General features: G+C 39.3%; 1 protein-coding gene across 2 annotated transcripts; it reads left to right on the top strand.

Moving 5' to 3' along the window:
• The first annotated feature begins 1,075 nt into the window (after positions 1 to 1,075).
• LOC111144686 (C-C motif chemokine ligand 20) lies at positions 1,076 to 4,335 on the top strand. Of its 2 annotated transcripts, none has more exons than XM_022499115.1 (4): positions 1,076 to 1,214; positions 2,337 to 2,448; positions 3,164 to 3,241; positions 4,111 to 4,335. In XM_022499115.1, the coding sequence occupies exons 1-4, from the start codon at positions 1,136 to 1,138 to the stop codon at positions 4,130 to 4,132; spliced, it is 291 nt and encodes a 96-aa protein (XP_022354823.1). In that variant the 5' UTR covers positions 1,076 to 1,135; the 3' UTR covers positions 4,133 to 4,335. The 2 variants fall into 2 exon arrangements, with proteins under 2 accessions (XP_022354823.1, XP_022354817.1); XM_022499109.1 differs by having other exon boundaries at positions 1,093 to 1,214; positions 2,334 to 2,448; positions 4,111 to 4,323.
• Positions 4,336 to 20,636: the final 16,301 nt, after the last annotated feature.

Here is a 20,636-nt window from a genome sequence, read left to right on the forward strand (position 1 = left end):
GTTTAGTGAATAGTTTTTGTTTAATGATTTCAATGTTTTTAAGTTTATTTTTTTAATAAATCATACACTATAAGTCATTCTTTTTCTTTATGTACAGTTCTAGGAATTTTAACATATGTGTAGTTACGTGTAACCATGCCTATGATAGGATAGAAAAAAATTACATTATCTCCAGAACTCCCCTCTTGCAAACCTAATTCCTAGCATAGAATGATATTCTCCCTTGTGATGAGTTCTCATTATACCATCATAGGTTAGGGATTCATATTACATTATGATCATTATCACTATTATTTGACCATGATTTTGTTGATTGTCTTTTTTCTTCAACTCTTCTGAGGCTTTGTGTTGAGCTATATAACTACCTTAGCACACAGAGTTAAGGACAGGTGGGGATTATTTTCTGGGCTACAACATTGATTGGAGTCATTCAAACGTGGAAGATTCTTAGAAGAATTGACATGACATCAAGATGAAGCTGAGACTTGAGTCTTATTTGAGGGCTGGTATTTTCCACCAACATTGGGAACACTACTACAACATTGTCGTATTACCTAATCTGAATAGTAGCCTAGAAATTCCGGGTCTTTGGTGATAGCTGAGCAATTATAAATGCATCCCTAAGTATGCCTGGCATCCTGTCTCATCCTCCAGCTCCCAGTTGACTCTGGAAAGCAAATAGAGTGTAACAGTAAGAGTCCTGTAATGTTCCTGTGTAGGGCTGACCTTTGTATCATTGTTAATCCTTGTCCTCTCTTTTCAGAGACAAAGATTAAATTAAAACTGCATGAAACCCTTTTCTGAGTCACAGGGATAGGCTGCTTTCCCTCTTTGAAAACCCAAAGGATTTAACAGGATTTTCCCCTTCTCAAACACCACCCCCCTCACCCTGACCTTAACAGCTTCCCACCGTTAGGGAAAGGCAGGAAGTTTTCCCTGTGGTTTTTCTTTGTGACGACATGATGGGACAGGTTGATCAATGGGGGAAAACCCATGTCAGAACACGCCTTCTGTGTACATTCCCAATATTTGCTATAAGAAGGGCCATCCCAGACCCAGGCTACTATCAGAACTTAGCATTACTCCCAGAGCACTCGGTACTCAGCACTGAGAAGATCTATTCTTTGAGCTGAAAATGATGTGCAGTAGCAAGAATTTGCTCCTGGCTGCTTTGATGTCAGTGCTGCTACTCCACCTCTGCAGCAAGTCAGAAGGTAAGTATCAGTCTTTCTGCTGACACAGGAGGAAGAACTGTTTTCATTCTCCTTGAAACCTTAAGCTCCCCTGGGAGTCCCCAAGGAATGGGAGCCTGTAAGAAAGTCTTGAGAAGTGATAGGAGTTGTCACTCATTGGTGAGTGAGCGGGGAACGGTTACTGCTACTGATCAGGCTTTTTTTTTTTTTTTTCCTCTGCTCTCAATCCCAGCAGATATTTGGGGTGTCTGGGTTTTTAGAGACCCCCAAGCTCCACAACAGGGCTAAGGTGTTATTTTTGGGAGTGATATAAATTGTGTTATATTACCAGTGAATGGGGTCATTCTGAAATGTAGGAAACACTCCCACTCTTCCGACTTTTTCACCTCCCACCTAAATAGTTTAAGTTCAAAACTCAACCTTTAGAGGCAGATTATGGCATCTGACTTCTCCATCCTTACATAGCTTTGGGCCCTTTCTTGTCAACTTAGAGATAATTTATCCCTTACCTTACAGCAGGTTATAATTTAACCTGGGGGAGTGTCTGAGTATTGCTTTATGACTGTGAGAGTACATCACTTTTAGCAACAGGTGCATTCCTGAAAATGCACGTGTTGAACTTTTATGACCAAAATATTTCCATAATATCACAATTTCAAAGTGCTTTTGAAGCTCCTATAAATTGCATTTTCCTTTGTAACTTCTTATCATCCCCCTTCTCTCAATGCTCGGAGCTAAGTAATAGATTAAAAGCTCCATATTTATTCATTTTCTGAATGTGGAAGGTTCTCTGTAAGAGTTTCTTCAAGTGGGAGATAGTCGTATTCTTGAGTGATTATAATGAACTTAAATGAAACACTATCAGTTTGTGTTTCTCACTAGAGATATTCCTTTTGTTAGAAGTCATGGGCTTCTAAACTGTATTATTAAACCAAAATCACCCAGCAAATAAGCTCCTTCCCTCTTTTTTTTTTTTTTTAAGAGAGCTGGAAACTACATGAAATTATATCTCAAAGACATTGCAACTGTTTCTCTAAATAGTTTCTTTACCATATACAACTACAACTTTGAGTAGTTCCATAATACCTACTACAGAATAAACTCAATCACGTTTACTCAATACCTTTAATTTCTTTTCAGCAGCAAGCAACTTTGATTGCTGTCTTCGATATACAGAACATATCCTTCATCCCAAATATATTGTGGGCTTCACACAGCAATTGGCCAATGAAGCTTGTGACATCAATGCTGTCATGTAAGTTATTCAATTGTGTCAGGAGTACGTGGGAATTTCAAATTAAAAAAAATTTTTTTTTGCCTTTCTGGAATTTCAGAAATAACTGATGTGGCAATGCTATGTTTGTTTTGATAGTACATATGTATTCCAAAGTTTAAATAGGACTAGAATAAGGCAGAAGTTTGGTATTTCTTTTTTTTTTTTAAAGAACAGAGTTGAGGGCCAAATCACTTTTTAAGATACACTTATAAACTACTTACATGCCATCTCAGGAAAACATGGGAGACATAAATTTTAAAATGAGCATCTTCTACCAGAGAATGGTTGGGGCTGTAAGTAAGAACTCAAGAGTTATTATGCTTTCACATGTAATAATCTTGATCCATATAGGATATTATACTTCAGAGTGGTATAGGTTATTGGTTGGATATACACATATTTTGTGTTACCACCAGCAAGAAAATTAAATAACAATTCTGAGACTTATTTTCCAGTTATCTCACAGCTAATTGTTAAAATACAGTGAAAGTAGGAGAGAATCACTTTTATTTCCTGCATCAAGCTTTATTAGAAACATTTTTTTTTTTGTATTTTGTTTCACCTCTGAAACAAATAAAATGCTTGATGGGTAGAGCAGTCCATTGGAATACAAAATTTCCATTGCATGTTCTGTGAAATAGCGATTCAAAACTCTTTTAGCACAAATCAAATTTTCCGTGTGTTTTTTTTTAAGCTTTTACACAAAGAGAAAATTGGCTGTGTGTGCAGATCCAAAGAAGAACTGGGTGAAAAAGGCTGTGCAAATCCTCAGGTATGGGATATTTACCATCAGACCCTCTTCAAATGTCTGGGGCAAAGGTCATGTGCAGAGTGGTGGCCCATAGGCTTGCTGGGACCTTTTAACCTAAACACTATAGCATTTTATTTATTTAATTTATTTTTAATTTATTTATTTATTTTAGAGAGAAAAGAGTGGGGGGAGGAGAGAGAATCTTGAGCAGACTCTGTGCTGAGCACGGAGCCCGATGCGGGGCTTGATCTTACCACCCTGGAATCACGACCTGAGCAGAACTCCAGAGTTGGTTGCTTAACCAACCGAGCCACCCCAGGTGCCCCAGCAGTGTAGAATTTTAAAGGGGAAATTTGAGTCGGACCATGAAAACAAAAATTCATTTTTTCCACTTACACATCATTTTTATCTTTTTTTAAATTCAGTGATTTTTCCATGATGTATAAGAGTCTCCTATGCATTAGATAGTTGCTAGCAGCTTGACTTTTTTTTTGCAAAGATGACTCCTATGTATATAATTCACAAACTACATAACATTTTGTTAAAAACTGAAAAATAAAGTGTCAAAAAGAGATCAATGGTTGTGATTTACAGTGGTGTTACATTTTATTTTATCAATATGAACAGAAGTCACGTAACACAAAGGTGCCATACACACTGAATTTAAATATGCAACCCAAGCGTTGAGTCCTGTATCTGTCATTAGCTAGCTGAGTTATGTTGGGCAAGGTCCTTCCTCTCTGAACCTTGATTTGTCCCTCTGGGCTCTTGAGCTGCTGACGTCCTGAGATGAGATTAGGAAACAAGAGGCAATCTTTAGGTACAAAATCTATTCCTCCCAGCCAGTCGCCCTGTCATTGCTTAGTTTTTTCTTCTTTTTCTCTTTACAGTCACAGAGTCAAGAAGATGTAAAACCGATGCTCTCTGGAGTGGAATTGGACAGAGCCTATGAACAAAAAGAATCTAGCAGGAGTTGGTTGTTGAGAGTGTAGCACGTACCTGATTTGTGCTTCATTGGACTTGTCCAATTAATGAAGTTGATACATATTGCATCATAGTTTACTTTGTTAAGCATCACATTAGAATCAAACTCTATTTTATTTTATTTATATATATATCTATATATATCTATATGTGTCTTTTTGTGTGTGTTTTTACTATTTAATACTAATTTTCTATAAGCTATTTGGTTTAGTACGAGGTATAATGTTATGTTCAGAGAAATGAGGTTATATGGACTTTCTTGTAAGCAGCAAGCTCTTTGTAAAAAACTATTTAACATTTTTCTTCTACATTGTTTTGTTTCCAAAACCGTTGTAATTATCCTGTAAGAAAGAAAAATTATGATAAAAATAAATACTGAAAATTAAAGAATGAACTAAAATTGCTTGTTAATAGAGTTATATAGCACTTCTAAGATATAAATTAAAAATTTTAAAAATATTTAAAGGGATAGTAAATCTAAAAATTGGAGCAGAGGGTCATATTTCCCCATTCACTTCTGCCTGGATGTTCCCCTTTCCCTGTTCCTCATGGTCCTGGTTTTTATTCCATATGAATTATAATGGAAAGGGTCTTTTTTTTTAGATTCAAAGTCCTCCAAACCAAAAATTAGAAGATCCATAGCTCCATTAGAAATCCATAGTTCCATGCTTATCAATATAAAAGTTTTCAAAATAAAGAGTACCTATATACTTTGTGACTTCAGGGACATAATAACCACAGAGAAAATGTCTTCAGAAATTCTTTTGTCCATCCATCATGGTCACCAGAGAGGGACCTAGGAATGGGCAACTCAGCACAGAAACATTTTTCTATTTCATAAGTCCTCTGGCGTCATCCTTAAGCAGTTTCCAAAAAGAAAATGACAAAGCAGAGGGTTCTAGGAACTTTTTGCCTCACTAAGTGGAGGAGAGACTTGAGGTATGTGAAACTTAGCAAGAACCCAGACAAAAGATGAAAGGGTCCTCAACCAAGAGATTCACTATCACAGTGTTCAAATAGCAAAGTCTGTGACTTGAAACAGCACTCAGGACTGTCTGTCTTAGACTCCAAAGACCATGAACGATCATTGGAGGCAGGCACACTGATGATATGATGCCAAATCCAGACACACAAACCCATAAAGCAGGGCAATGGTGGGTCGTTGGTACAGAGCCAAGAGCTGTAAATGGCCCATTTAGCCTGGAAGTTGTCTCTCTGCCCAGGAGTAAGAACATTGAGTCATCAGGGAAAATATGCTCAATATCCTGTTTGTTTATTCATCAAACATGGGTTTAGTACCTATTATGTGCCAGGTACTGAGCCAAGTGAAGCTTGCAATACCAAGAGATAAGGTCAGGACTTGGTCTTTGCTCCCAGATAATTAGGGCTGAGCAGTGAGGTTAGAGGGAGGGGACAAGAAAATCAGCTCTTACCACACATGGTGTAAGCACTTGGATAATGAGAGTCACAGAGTTCTGTAGGTCATCAGCAGTGAGGGCTTCCAGAAGAGAAGAATTTTTGGTTGAATCATATTAAATAGCCAGTATTCGATGTTCTTGAACTATAGGGGTGGCAATTATGTATGGTTCCATATTTGAGCTGAGGTTTAAGTGGCCAGTAGGAGCCACCCAGTTGGAAAAGCAGGAAATGTTTGGAAATATCTAGGGACATATTTTAGTTCTCATAATGTCTGAAGGTGGGATACTATGGGTATTTAGTGGGTGGGAGGCAGGGATGCCAATCTATTGGAATGCACAGGATAGCCCTGCACAATGAAGAATTGCCCCATCCAAAATGTCAACCACGCCACCAATTTGGCAAACTGGATGAAGTGGAAAGTATGTAAGGAGTGGGGGCAGGGTGGAGTAGTTACAAGTGAAGTGAAACTGTTAACTCAACCAAGTCTAGTGGTTTGAACTTGAACATGGGAACACCAGGGAACTTGTGAAAAAGTCCAAGCAGGGAGAAAGGGATGTGGGGAAGAAGATAGAAGTAGATATAGCAGGGAGAGCAGCAGCAAGTAAGGTGAGAAATGGTGGGAATTCAATGAAAACCAGAGTAGAAAGATATATAAATAAATCTTTTTTTTTTCAATTATACTATATTTTATTTTATTTTTTCAGTGTTCTAAGATTCATTGTTTATGCACCACACCCAGTCCCCCATGCAATACGTGCCCTCCTTAATACCCACCACCAGGCTCACCCAACTGCCCACCACCCTCCCTTCCAAAACCCTCAGTTCGTTTTTCAGAGTCCACAGTCTCTCGTGGTTGATCTCCCCCTCTGATTTCTTTTTAAAAAATCCAAAAAGCAAAAGCAGAGAATCATACAAAGACCACCCCCTACCTCGCACCCATCACACAGCTTCAGCCAACCAATGCCATCTTGTTACACCTATAACACCCACCTCATTTCTTCCCATTTATATACCCCCTGAGTGACTTTGAAGCAATTCCCACATACCAAAATACTCAGTCTATAAATATTTAATTAAAATGCAAGAACACTTTCATTATCACAGATTTAAATTGATTTAAATTGATTCCCTAATATCACCAAATAACCACTGTTAAAATATCCCTGTTTGAAAAAAAAAATCCAGTTTATTTCCCCTCAAGAGTTTTTTTTTTAAATTTATTTATATATATATTTGCAGTTGAATTCATTTGAATGAAAATCCAGATAAGGTCTAGACGTTGCATTTGTTTGCTTTGCTTCTTTTTACTTCTAATGTATGCTTCTTAACCCCTCACCTTTGTGATTTATGTTTTGGAGAAACAAGGACATGCGTTCTGTAGTTTCTCATCTTCTGGGTCTTGCTGAATTTACATTTGTATGCTGAGATTTTGCCTGTTCCCTAACTCTGAGTTATAAATAGAGGCTGCATTGAAGCTCCATTTGAGGAAGGGACATTTTACAAGTGACATTGTGCCACCTTGCCATAGAGTTGCCTAAACTGTTATCAGCAACAGGTATAGAGGGGGAGACTGTGGACTTGGGCCCAAGCCTTCAAAGAATGTGAAGAATTGATTAAGACCTTCACCTGACAGCTGGGGGGTGGTGTGTATGGGCTAATGACATGCACGTATTTCAAAGAGGGTGATGGGGAAGGGGGACAGTAGGAATAGAGAAGCTCCATTGTAGAAGCACGGGAAGGCTGTTTTCCATCTGCTTCTGACCTTGTGCTTGTTTTGAGAAGACCCTAGGGGCAGTGATGTTCTTGCCATAGACTCAGGTTTCACGTGAGGGAAGGAGCTAGGGGAGGGAAAGATGGAAGGACAGAAAATAGTTGCCAGAAGAGGCCAGAGGGTGACATCATGGAGATGAGCTGGAGGCACCCAAGAGTACTGGAGTGGGAGCACGAGACGTGTGAGAAAGGACAGATGAATGCAAGGGTTTGGGCTGGGGTCCCAGTCATGTCATCAATAGTATCTAAGCCTCTGTGCTAGTATCACCTGCTAAGATCGCTGATGAATTATCTCATTTAAACACAAGGTATGTCCTATTTTGGTGTCCATTTTGCAGATAGAGAAACTGAGGGTCAAAAGAATTAAGGAATTTACCCAGTGTCATACAGTCTTGTGAAATACTGTGGAATCAGTTGGTCTCAAATTCTGCCCAGACATTAAGGCATAAAGGTGTTTCTGTGTCAGTGAAGAGACATCTGTGGTGTTTGATGCTTCTTCTTCTTCTTCTTCTTCTTCTTCTTCTTTTTTTTTTTTAAGAGTTATTTATTTATTTTGGAGGGCAGAGGGCAAAGGAGAGAGAGACTCTCAAGCAGTGATATGGGACTCGATTTTCCAACCCTGAGATCAAGACCTGAGTCAAAATCAGGAGTCCAATGCTCAATTGCCTGAGCCACTCAGGCACCCGTGCCCTGCCCGCCCACCCCCCCACCCCCCCAGAATGTGTTTGACAGTTTTTAGCGCTGTGATTTTTCTTTCTTATTAGATGGTTCTTTGTCATCATTCCAGCGACTTCCTGGCTTCCACATGGTGGGTGTGATCTCTGGTTCAGAAACTGTGTTTCACTACTTGAAGGAATTCCATTTCCTAGGTCTCCACCCTCAAGGTTCCCTGGGCAGAGTTTGCCCTCACCACCTGCATCTTCCTGCCACTACCACACCACTCAGCTGGGCTCTGGACCTTGTCTGGGCCTGCCTCGGCCTGCCTCTCTCCCTCCTTCAGTCTACAAATCAGCTTGACAAAGTTCAGATGTGAAACCTGCCTGCCAGTGAGTCAGCCCAGGTGGCAATGTCAGCGCAGTGAAGAAGTGTTTTCCGCTTTACAACAAAGCGGGGTAAAAATATTGCCTCCTAAAAGCCAAACTAGAAACCTCCAACAACATGGAGTGACCAGGATTGGCTGGGCTGCCCCCTCTCTGAGCGTGACTGCCTCTCTTCTTGCTCCCTAATCCCATTTTCTGACACCTGCTTTACTTTAATCTCATGCACATCTCGAATTTCTTGGTTCCTACCTTTTCTTTCAATCCGTCAGTAGGTTTCAATTCTTGGCCCGACCAACCAAAACCTCATGATGGGTCAGCCCCCTTTCTGGCCACCTGATCTAGGTTGGTCTTCCTACTTATTTCATAGCAGCGTATAAGTTGTCGGGGCTTCTGTTTTCACATTTCTGAAGTGGGTAATCTGGCGCCTGCCCTATAGGGTTCTTATAAGGATTAAATGAATTTATACTTGGAACCATTCTCAGCACCTCGTAGACACCTACATATTATCATTCCTGCCACTGGCACTACCTGTAAATATTTATTCATTTATGTACCAGTTAGCTGGTTCCTTGAGCATCTTTTGCTATTGTAATAAATGCTCATTGCTTCACAGATTTCCTTCTACTTGCTCACTTCTGCATCTCCAACACCTAAAACAGTGACTGCCTAAAGGGGATTCTCAATAAATAGTTAAGTGAAATTATAATACTACTCAGACATGTGTTTACGGGATATGCGCATATAGACAAGGAAAATCTGCAAGAAGAGAAATATATTTATTGTATGATCTTGTGTGATAAAAAAATATATATATATATATATGCATATTCATAGAAGAAAATGAAAAGAGAAACACCAATCTGATTATTTTTCTTAATTCTAGGCTTTGAAATAAGGGGTAAATTTTGTTTTTTTCTTAACATTTCTTTTTATTTTTGAAAAATTCTCCACCAGGAAATATTTGGACTTACTTAAAAATAGAAATAGAATAGAAATACTTACCTTATTTTATGTCTTACTTGTTAAGAGTAGACGTTTCTAGAGATTCTGCTTTATTAGGTCCTGAGTGAGGTCCAAGAATCTCTCTACAACTGCCCAGTGGATTCTCACTATCGAGTGAATTTGGTTCCTGGAAAAACTCCATGAGTAAGGGATCAGATCTGTTTATCCCTGTGGAGGTTAGGGTCAGCCCAGAGGAGTACTATCTTTTTTTTTTTTTTAAAGATTTATTTATTTATTAGATAGAGAGAGAGAGAGGAGGCGCATGCAGGGGGAGGGTCAGAGGGAGAGGGAGAGAGAATTCCAGGCAGACTCCATGCTGAGCACAGAGCCTGATATGGGGCTCAATTTTACCACCTCGTGATCATGACCTGAGCTGAAACAAAGAGTCAGTCACTCAACCAACTGCACCATCCAGACACCCCTGGAGGAGTCCTATCTTCAAAGGTTCTCTAAACTGGGAGGTTGATTAAAGGAAAAGTTGATAAAAGCAAGAAAATTTTTGTTTCTTCCTTAAGGCCTGGCCTTATTCATCTGAAGGAAATGAGTGAGGTTTATCTCCCTACACAGTTGGATCAGGTCACTCCCTGCTTCAAGGTGGTGCCCTGTGGGATATGTGTGCCACCTTGGATCTGTCCACCATGGGGACCAGGACTGCATGATCAGCAGGAGGTGAGGCTGGCAATGGAGCCCAGGTCAGGTTGGTCCCCAAACCCCCACCGTTAGAGCTACCGAAGAGAATGAGACCATCAGATTATTGGTAGCATTCCAAGCACATGTATCATATGCAGAAAACTAGGACCCTGTTCACCACTCTATCCCGGAGCTCAACAGAGTGCCTGTCACATTCTAGGTTCCCAGGAAATACCTGTCAAGTCAATAAGTGATTATGAATCATTTCAAAATTTACAACATGCTCATTTACAACACTATAAATCTGTGATTTTCTTTAACATCGAGTCTTTAATTTTCAGAGAATTCAATGCAGTTGATACCCAAAAGAGGGATAAGAAATTACAAAGAATTTGGGCACAGCTGTGGTCTTTGTCTGTCCTCAGCTCTTCTGGTGACCTCCATGTCACTATCAGAGTCGGAATATTGGAAGCAGACAAGTGTCCATTTTCAGTTATTTCAAAGGCTGTCAAAGGTGATGTGGGAGATTTGCTCCTCCGCCTTTGCTATCTGATTTAAGTTCATTGTACACGTACCCATGATCATGTGTCTTTTTCAAAATCACAGATTTCTGCTATGTTTCTGTTTTTTTGTTTTGCTCTGTTTTCTTGTCCATCTTCAGTCAACTCTCCAACTGCTTAGGTTGGAGCTGGATCCACGGAAGGCAAGGTTAGAATCTCAAGGTGAGACCCCAGGAAAAACTAAAGAATGATTCCATAGGGAAGTGGATATAAATTGTCATTTAATTGAAAAGAGGCCTGAATGAATTAAATACATTGTTCTTTGCTTAAGGTCACAACTGAGTAAAAGATGAAAGTAAAGGCCTCTGAGGTCACTTTTTAAAAAATGTCATTATTTTTAAGTTGTGCCTTCTACTCTAGGTCCCTGTTTTAAAATAATCATCTTTAGGGGTGCCTAGGTGGCTCATTCAGTCAAGCTTCTGCCTTCAGCTCAGGTCATGTTCCCGGAGTCCTGGGATGGAGTCCTGTGGAGGGTTCCCTGCTCAGTGGGGTGTCTGCTTCTCCCTTTCCTTCTACCGCTCTGCCCCTCCTCCTGGACTCCCCCCCTCAACCCTCGCTAATGATCTCTTTCTCTAGAAAATTAAAAAAAAAACTTAAAAAAATAAAAATAAGTAAAATAGTAATCTTTAAGATTGCTTCTAATCTTATATTTTGTAATCCCATGAATCTGTGATGGACTACTTTTGAGATCCTGTTTTGGTATATTAACAATATCTGAAATGTGCTTTCAGCTAACAAAAATATTTTTTAAGAGCTTGGTAGTGTATCATATGCAATTATTAAGTTTATTTACATTCTGAGGAGCACCTAGCTGGCTCAGTCAAACATATGGCTCTTGACCTTGCGGTTGTGAGTTCAAGCCCCATGTTTATTTAAAAATAAATCTTTTTAAAAAAGTTTACATTCTGTAAAGTAAAATGTGGATTTGTAAGTCACAGTTTAACCTGGGCATTTCCTTTATTGCATGGTTTTGAAAGAAGTTATTTCATTCTTTCTGCAAAGCTGGCTGTTCCTAACAGAGAGAGTTCTGCTAGGCTGATAAACTCCTGAAGACAATAATGTAATCCATAGGACAGGAAACTTTGGAAATACCAAAATATTAGCATGGGGGTTCTTGGAACATTGACCTCATGATGTCTATAAGCCTTTACACCTTAAAATCCTACATACCTGGCCCTGGATTTCCATGTTAGGCAGGTTGCGTCATAATTACCTGGAGAGATTTTAAAAATAGATGGTAGGCTCTATCTAGAGAGATTCTTACACTATGGGGTGGAGTCTGGGAATCTCTTTTTTTGCTCTCAAGGGTCCAATGTGGTTTGATGTTCCAAATTTTGGAATTCCTGCCCAAACGTAAATTTCTGTTATTTCAACATATCTTGTATTTTAGGATACATATTTCTCAGACCCAGAAAACTTTATCAGTCCACATTCAGTGTGGATGATAAAAACCACTACAAGTATTTTAATCAAAAAAGGTTGTAATACAGGAAATCAGGTCTTAGAACATTATTGGAAGGGCAGACAGAAGGCATTCCAAGTTGGGTCTCCAGGAATAAATCGAGAACCAGAAAGAATCGACCCACCATGAGATTCGAGAATATCGATTGAAGTCACCCGCTGCTGGTAAAGTGGACCTTTAGACTATCTAGAACATGGAAAGTAGGCACCCAGGGCTGCAACCCAGGTAACAGGAAGCCTCACCAAGGAGCACCAATAACTTGTTACCCTTCAAGCTAGAGATGGATGTGGAATGCTAGCAAAGGTTCGCAAACCTCGTGATTTCATGGCTTTGCTGGAGAGTACAAACCAGAGAAGGGCAATGTGAAAGTGAACCTGGCTCAGTTCTACATTCCAAATCTTGACCTACTACATCTATTAGGTTGATCCTGTCACACCCAGCATACTAGCTGTAAGGGGTTTGAAAAATGTGGCTTTAGCTTTCCAGCCTCTCTGATTACGAGAAGGAGGGTAGAGGGGAGGCTGAGGGGGTCCATCTCCGACAGCCAGCACACCAGAAAAACACATGGCTTGTACGAAGACCATTTCTGTAATGTAGGGCGAGGTCACTGGTCTGACCATCATGGGGAATATAGACGGGAAGATGTCAGGAGGCATGGAAGCGAACTTGGGATGTGACTCTGAACCACTGAAGGGTGAATAACAACATTTGATTTTTTTGGCTGCAGGGAGTGGGATAGGGTAGAGGAGAGCAGGACCAGATGCCAGGTACACTGTGTTGCTCACTGTGGTTAGAATCATGGTCTTTGTTGAGCATATTCAATAATATTATTTTAAATATATTTGATTTGATGCCATCTTATTTTAAATTATACTCTCTATTATGAGTTTTAAAAGACAATTTCATTCATTACAATTCCTTCCTTTTGTTAACATTTTTATTATAAAAATTTTCAGATATACAGAAAAGTTGAAAGGCTAGTAGGAACACCATGTACCGAATAACTAGTTTCGACACCTACGAACATTTTGCCATATTGTTCTCTTGCTCTGTTTCGATCTCTGTCTTCTCTCTCTTTCTCTGAATTATTGATTTGAATTATTCAATGGAAGTTGCAGATACCGTGCTCTTCGTACCATAAGAATTTAACAGGCATCTCCTGACACAGTGAAATTCTCCTCCCTAACCAATAGGTCAATTATCACCCCTAAAAAAATTAGCAATCATTTTGTAATATATCTAGTACCTAGTCTGTATTATACTTCCCCCAAACTGTGCTTCACAGATTTTTTTTTTTTGGCTATTTTTTTCTTTCAAATGAGTTTCCAACAAAGATTCACACATTGTGCTTGCTGACATATCTTTCGACCAAGTATTTATGTCAGACCTGCTCCATTTACTTTTTAAAAATCATATTGTTTGAAGGATTGTTTCATAAAACTGCACATTCTGCATTTGACGATTGCTTCTTTTAATTTCACTGTCTTTTTAAATTCTCTGTCCTCCATATTCCCTTTAGACTGGGAGTGAAGTCTAAGAGCTGGTCAGATTCAGGTAAAATTTTCTGCCCTGATTTCATAAGTGAGGTTAACGTCACGTGCTTCCCTTCACAACGCACACAATGCCAGTTAGTCCACAATTAATGATGCTAACTTGGTCACTTGGCTCAGATGGTGACAGACATCTCTCTCTTATAAAGGAGGTATCTCTCTTTGTAAAGAGTAGGCAGTCTGTGGGGTGACACTTCTGATTCATGTCATGTCAGTATCCCCAGTGTAATTTACATAGTAGTTTTACATCCAGTGATGATCCTTCATGAATTAATTATTTCTTTGGTGGTTGTAATTCTCCCATTATTCCTTCTATATTATTGGCTGGAATTCCTCTGTGAAGAAGAGCTATTCCTCAGCACTTTGGGAAGATTGTCCCCAAAAGGTATTAATATCCAGAATAATGTTTTGGTATGATAGATAACTGCCAGTAGTGTGGATTTTTATTTATTCAATTTGTCTCGATCATTTAGTATTTATGGATCCCATAGTCCTAAAATTTGGCCCCTGTGTGTTTGATATGCACCCACTGATCTTTGAACATTCCCTACTTTCAGCACAAGATGTCCCAGGCATTTTTTGCACTTTCTCTCCCTCAAAGCTGGAATCTCCTATTTCTCCAAGAAACCATAGTTAAGTCTGGGCAAGTAGGAGGAGTCTATAGAAAGCACGATCTTTGTTCTAAGGTACTGATTGTCACTAGGGGCCCTGCTTGGAACATCTTCCAGGGGAAAAAAACCAGGGAATCTATTTCTAAAAATATATGAGTTCCCATTGACATTTTCAATTAAGTATCACATTTTACATTGTAATTAACATTACAGAGTTTTTACTTAGCTTCTCGGATTTTTTAGTTTTGGTCTCTCTTTTTGCACCGTAAGTCTTGGCTCCTGACAATGACAGCATATTTACTTGCTTTATCTTACAGCACATATGAAACAGTTTCAAAATAGTAGCAATGTTGTTGCAGCATATATGAAACAGTTTCAAAATAGTAGCAATGTTGTTACAGCACATATGAAACAGTTTCAAAATAGTAGCAATGTTGTTATTAACAATAAAAGCCAATAAATGAAACTTGTAATTTCTTTTTAGGTCTATATAGAATATATCCCAATAAGTTTACATAGACTGCTATGTTCAAAATCACTTCAAATAAATATTTTCTTCTGTGTTGTTATCAATTTGACAAACAATTAGGCGCATTGTTTCCTCTTTCCTTTTTCTTTCTGATATCTTTCTCTAACATTTTATTATAAGGTTCTTCAAACATGTAGAAAAGTTGAAACAATTGTACCGTGAACACCCATATACCCACTAACTAGATATCATGATTAACATTTAACACTATTTGTCCATCTCCATCCATTAATCTGACATATTTTGATGCATTTAAAATAACTTGCAGGCATTAGTACACTCCACTCCCAACCATTTCAGTCTGCATATCAAGAACTATGGTTTGATATTTGTTTCCACTACTCTAATTCTTTAAGCTAACTTACATAAAACAAAATGCACAAATCTTAGGGGTGACTGGGGTGGCTCAGTGGGTTAAGCCTCTGCCTTTGGCTCAGGTCATGGTCTCAGGATCCTGGGATTGAGCCCCTCATCGGGATCTCTGCTTGGCAGGGAGCCTGCTTCCCCCTCTCTCTCTGCCTGCCTCTCTGCCTACTTGTGATCTCTCTCTCTCTGTCAAATAAAAAAAAATCTTTTTGAAAAATGCACAAATCTTAAATGTATCATTCCATGGGCTTTGACAAATGGATACATTTAAAGAATCTAAACTGTGATCAAGTTGTATTCTCTTTTGTGTTTCATTTGTTTTACTTTGAAAAGTTTTGGGATTCTTCCATATTGAAGTATATATTAATACTGTATTTATTTTTTATTACTGAGTAATATTCCTTTGTATAGATACACCACAGTTTGTTCATTCAATTCCCCTATTGATGGACATCTAAGCTGTTCCCAGTGTGGGGTTTTTACAAAGAAAGCTTCTATGAATATTCTTGTAAAGTCTTTTTGTGGGCATACATTTTCATTTATCTTGGATAAGATAAGTAGGAGTGGAATTCTGGATCAGAGGCTAAATGTTTATTAACTTTATAAGGAACTACCATATTTTTTTCTGAAATGGTTGTAACATTTTAAAATGCCACCAACCATGTAGGAGACGTCCACAACCTTGTCAGTCTTTAATGCTGTTATAAAAAAATTTTTTTTTAAAGCTATTCCAGTAATTGTGCAGTGGATTTTGTTATCATTGTATAGTTTCATCTTTTGAGTTTGTAAATATTATGATCTTATCTTGATTTTTTAAAAAGATTTTATTTATTATTTGTTTGACAGACAGAGATCACAAGCAGGTAGAGAGGCAAGCAGAGAGAGAGGGGGAAGCAGGTGCCCTGCCGAGCAGAGAGCCCGATGCGGGGCTCTATCCCAGGACCCTGAGATCATGACCTGAGCTGAAGGCAGAGGCTTAACCCACTGAGTCACCCAGGGGCCCCCTTATCCTGATTTTTAAAAAGGTTTTATTTCTTTATTAATTTTGGGGCTTCAGTATCAATTCATCACAGAAACTAAAGTCTGTGTGTGATTTTAGGTATTACTTAATTTAACACCTTTTAAAAGTATAGAAAAGGAGGATTAGGGAGCTTGTCCAAGTATATACCAAGAAGCTTCTAGAATGTGAACTATGAGATTTCCATCCCAGTGCTTTCTTTTCTGCAATGCCCCTCCCATTTGACCATGTGCTTTCCCCCCTTAGTGATGACATCACCTTCTTGCAAAAAGTTGCTTGTTCTTGACTTTAAGAAAACAGTATGGCTGACCATGAGGACAAACGTGATCATTTTGCGTGACGCTTTGATCTTTTTTTTGTCCCATTGACTCTTAACTATAATCCAGTAAGAAGAATGTATTCATCAATTAAGAGGAAACTTGATGAAGGAGGAGGGGCAAATAATGGGACAGGTAGAAGCCTTGAAAGTCTTTCTTTTCACATATCTCAAACGTCATTTTCTTTTTTATTTATTTATTTATTTATTTATTTATTTATTTATTTGACAGACAGAGATCACAAGTAGGCAGAGAGGCAGGCAGAGAGAGAGAGGAAGGGAAGCAGGCTCCCTGCTGAGCAGAGAGCCCGATGCGGGGCTCGATCCCAGGATCCCAGGATCAGGACCTGAGCCGAAGGCAGCGGCTTTAACCCACTGAGCCACCCAGGCGCCCCTCAAACGTCATTTTCTGAGTGTTATAGCAATTCACAAATCAACTCTTTTTAAAATTTATTTATTTGAGAGAGACAGAGAGACAGAGACAGAGAGTGAGCACAAGCAGGGGGAGCAGCTGAGGGAGAGGGAGAAGCAGATGCCCCACTAAGTTGGGAGCCTGATGTGGGGCTGGATCCCAGGACCCGGGGATCATGACCTGAGACAAAGGCAGATGCTTAACTGACTGAGCCACCCTGACCCCCCCTCCTACCAACTCTTGAGGAAGATCTGCAATTACCTTTCTGCTAGACATGTACTTAACATTCAACTTGAAGAACATTTTCAAACCCTCATTGTCCAATAGAGGAGATATTAAAAGTGGGAGAGATTTGAAAATGAGAATTTTAAACTGGCTTCTCACAGATGCCCTAACCAAAAATCATTTAAAAAATTACAGAGCATTAACTCATACATTTAATTAACATCTAAATTAAAGGAGACATTTGTTTTTAAATGGGGAAATTTTTACTAGCAATACTTCACTGGCATTAAAATGAAATCCCTGAATATATGTTTATGATGGCAATTCTTTAACATGTTGAACTTCACTCCATCTCACTTCTACCACCTCTCCAGTAATTGATCTCCAGAGAAGTATGAAGACACAGAGTCAGGTCTGGCCCCATGTGTCTCCATTTGCATCTTTTAATTAAAAAAATCAGTCCAGAAAGACTTGTACTATATGTTGGCTAATTGAATTTAAATAAAAAAAACCTTGTAATTGTAGAAAATGTACTGGTGGGCATCTATTAATTGACAGGAAGGATGGGAGCTTCAGGAGGGGCCCCATGACATAGGTAGAAACAAACTCTTCTGTTTGCATCTTGCCTCAAGTGGTAGCAGAACTCCACAGAAAGTCCCTGGAAAGCCCAGATCTCTTGATCTCAGAACTGCTGGAATGGAAAGTCGGGATGGAAAGGCCCCTCCTGAGCTCAGGAATGTGGAGACTCAGTGGGTGCTGCCAGTCTTTTATCTTAGGGCTAAAGGCACTGGCATGGGATGTGTACCACAGCTTGCTTCCACCTGCTCAGCAAAAAGGCTTATACAAGCTTCATCCCATCTACCAGCAGTATCAGGGGAGCAAAGCTTGTTACACGTCAAAGAAAAGAAATTATCAGAGTAGGTGTCATCCGTGCACACTTGACCCAAGTTCTCCTAAGGTAGATCCTTGGAAAAATTTCAGACACAGAATAAGTCTGTAATGAATCATGAGCATAAGGGAATTTTATGAATTAATACATGCATGGGAACATATTCTATAGGCCAGTCATTTGGGTAGCTCGGGGCATTTAGAGATGAAAAATGCCCATCCTTGCCCATCAGATGGGTAAAGAAGGCGCGGCTCTGAATCAAAAAGAATTCCCATAGATGGCCAGTGGGAATGTAAATTGTTACCACCTCTTGGGAAGGTAGTTTGGTATTTCCTACCAAAGCTGAGCATAAGTATGCTCCATGACTCAGCAGTTCTTTCTCATTCCTGACCTGGAGAAATGCAGGCACACATGTGCTAGGCTTCTTGTCCAAGAATGTTTTCAGCACCCGTGTTTACAGTAGCTCCAAATGGGTTCACCGACTTTATAATGAATAAATTGTGGAATGTCTCATGGGATTGAAATCTGGAGAGAGGGGAAAATAAGCAAGCTACACCCAAACACCATAGTCTGGAATCTTAAACACGGCCTGAGTGCAAGAAAGAAGACAAAAGAGAGAGATCTGCATCTTCCATCCATGGGGTGATCCCATTTCCATAAAATTCGAAATCAGGAAAAATGAAACTTTGTTGTTTAAGGAGGCATAGACAGGTGGTAAAACTCTAATGAAGAGTGAGGGAGTGATTAGCATTTAGGGCAAGAATAACAGTTATTTTCAGGAGGGAGGAAGCCATGTGTGTGTGTGTGACACAGAAGGATACATGAAGTTTGGGGGAGTACAGACCCAGGTTTTTAAAAAATAATTAATCAATATATTGTATGTTTGTTTTGTGCATTCTTCCCATGTTGTTATATCTGACATTTCTTCTTTTTCAGAGAGAGAGAGAGAAAAAAGTATGAGCGAGGTGGGGGCAGAGGGAGAAGCAGGAAGCCCGATGTGGGGCTCTATCCCAGTACCCTGAGATCATGACCCAAGCTGAGGGCAGATGCCCTACTGACTGAGTCACCCAGGAGCCCCATACCTTTTTTTAAGATTTTTTAAAGACGTTTTAAAAAAAACAGGTCAATTTATAATCTCACCTTGAATTTTTATTGATAAGGAGGTTAAATTCATGAGGTAATAGAAGCAGAGATGACATTTGACTAACCAGGCTAGGAAGGTTGGGAGAAGTTGTGTTGGAAGAGCAGCAGGAGATACTTAGAGAAAAGAGGAAAGCATTGTAGGCAGAGTAAGACTGCTTCAGGAGAGTAAGTGATGGGCCAGCACCCCAGGTTTGTGGGTGAGAGCATAAGAAAGGGGCTGGCAAGGCAGGTCAGAGGCTAGATGTCCTGCTTGTGTTCAGGAGATTTATTGGAGGTTTTTTTTGAAGCAAGGACATTCTCGTTATGAAGCAAGAACAGAAAGACCTAAAAAAAGAGGAAACTTTTTTAATGAAAACTTAGAAGGGAAAATGATACAAAGGAGAAAAGAAGGTAGGGAATGAGTCAGGAGGAAATTTGAGGGAAAGTATATGAAAGGAATAAAGTCTAAAAGTATAAGGAAGGCCTACAGTGAGAGACGGGAGGGTTGATAAGCCTGATTTGCTCTCAGATGCAGGAAGGGGAAAAAAGACACATGAAAGAGAATTGAGAAACCAAGTTTTAACAGAAAAGAAGAGAAATTGATCAGACATGGCTAATGGGAATGAGAAAATTAAAAGGAGCAAAAATAAAACGAGGCTTATTTTTTAAAAGAACAAATATTTATAGGAAATCAAGGGGGTTCATATTTCAAAGATCAACAAAACCAAGTAATGGAAAAATCTTTAGAAAAAGAAAAGCAGGAATGGTCTTAAAAGTCTGCTTAATTTACTCATTTGTAGATGCTGAAGGAAACCATCAGGCAAATGGGGCAAAAAATATGAGTTATGATACTAGAGAAAATATAGAAGGAAAAAAGAATGAAAATGGTTAGATTTTTCTAAGTTTCTGGTGTCCTCACTTCTTACTTTGCTAAGAAAAAGAGGAAAAAGGAGACAGAAAAGAAGAAAAATGAAACACACCACAACGCCAACCATTTGGGGTCACTCCAAGTCATTGAAACCAGAGGGAATGGGGATCGTCATCACCGTTGGGAGGAGGAGGGAAAATCATGAGTTCACTTTTCCTGGGGGCATGACACTCCTTCAACTGGAAAGGCAAGTTCCACTCAAGCTAAAGGAGCAGCTAGGAAGTGACCTCACAAAAATCTTCCTCTGCTCTAGGGTAATTTATGCCTTTCATGATTTAACTCAGTCTACCACATCTTGACCTAGTTGAAAAGTGGGTCAGACTAGTTTTTTTTTAAGCGGAAGCCTAAAAAACCACCCTCCCTTCAACAAATTCATATTTTGCACTATTTAACATTTTTTACATTTCTAACTTTTTGGAGATGCTCATAAAAACTGCTGGAGCCAGTCACAGACCCTAGACTCTGAAACCATAGAGAATTGGAAAGAAACTGGAAATTCACAAGATAGTAAGAGGACTTATTCACAGACCCTCCTGGCTTGGCCCTGGTGTTAACTTAGAAGACATTCAACTTTCTGATGTGA

This window comes from Enhydra lutris, unplaced genomic scaffold (assembly GCF_002288905.1).
Source record: "Enhydra lutris kenyoni isolate GAN:26980312 unplaced genomic scaffold, ASM228890v2 scaffoldscaffold1, whole genome shotgun sequence".
In the NCBI taxonomy this organism is placed as follows: Eukaryota; Metazoa; Chordata; class Mammalia; order Carnivora; family Mustelidae; genus Enhydra; species Enhydra lutris.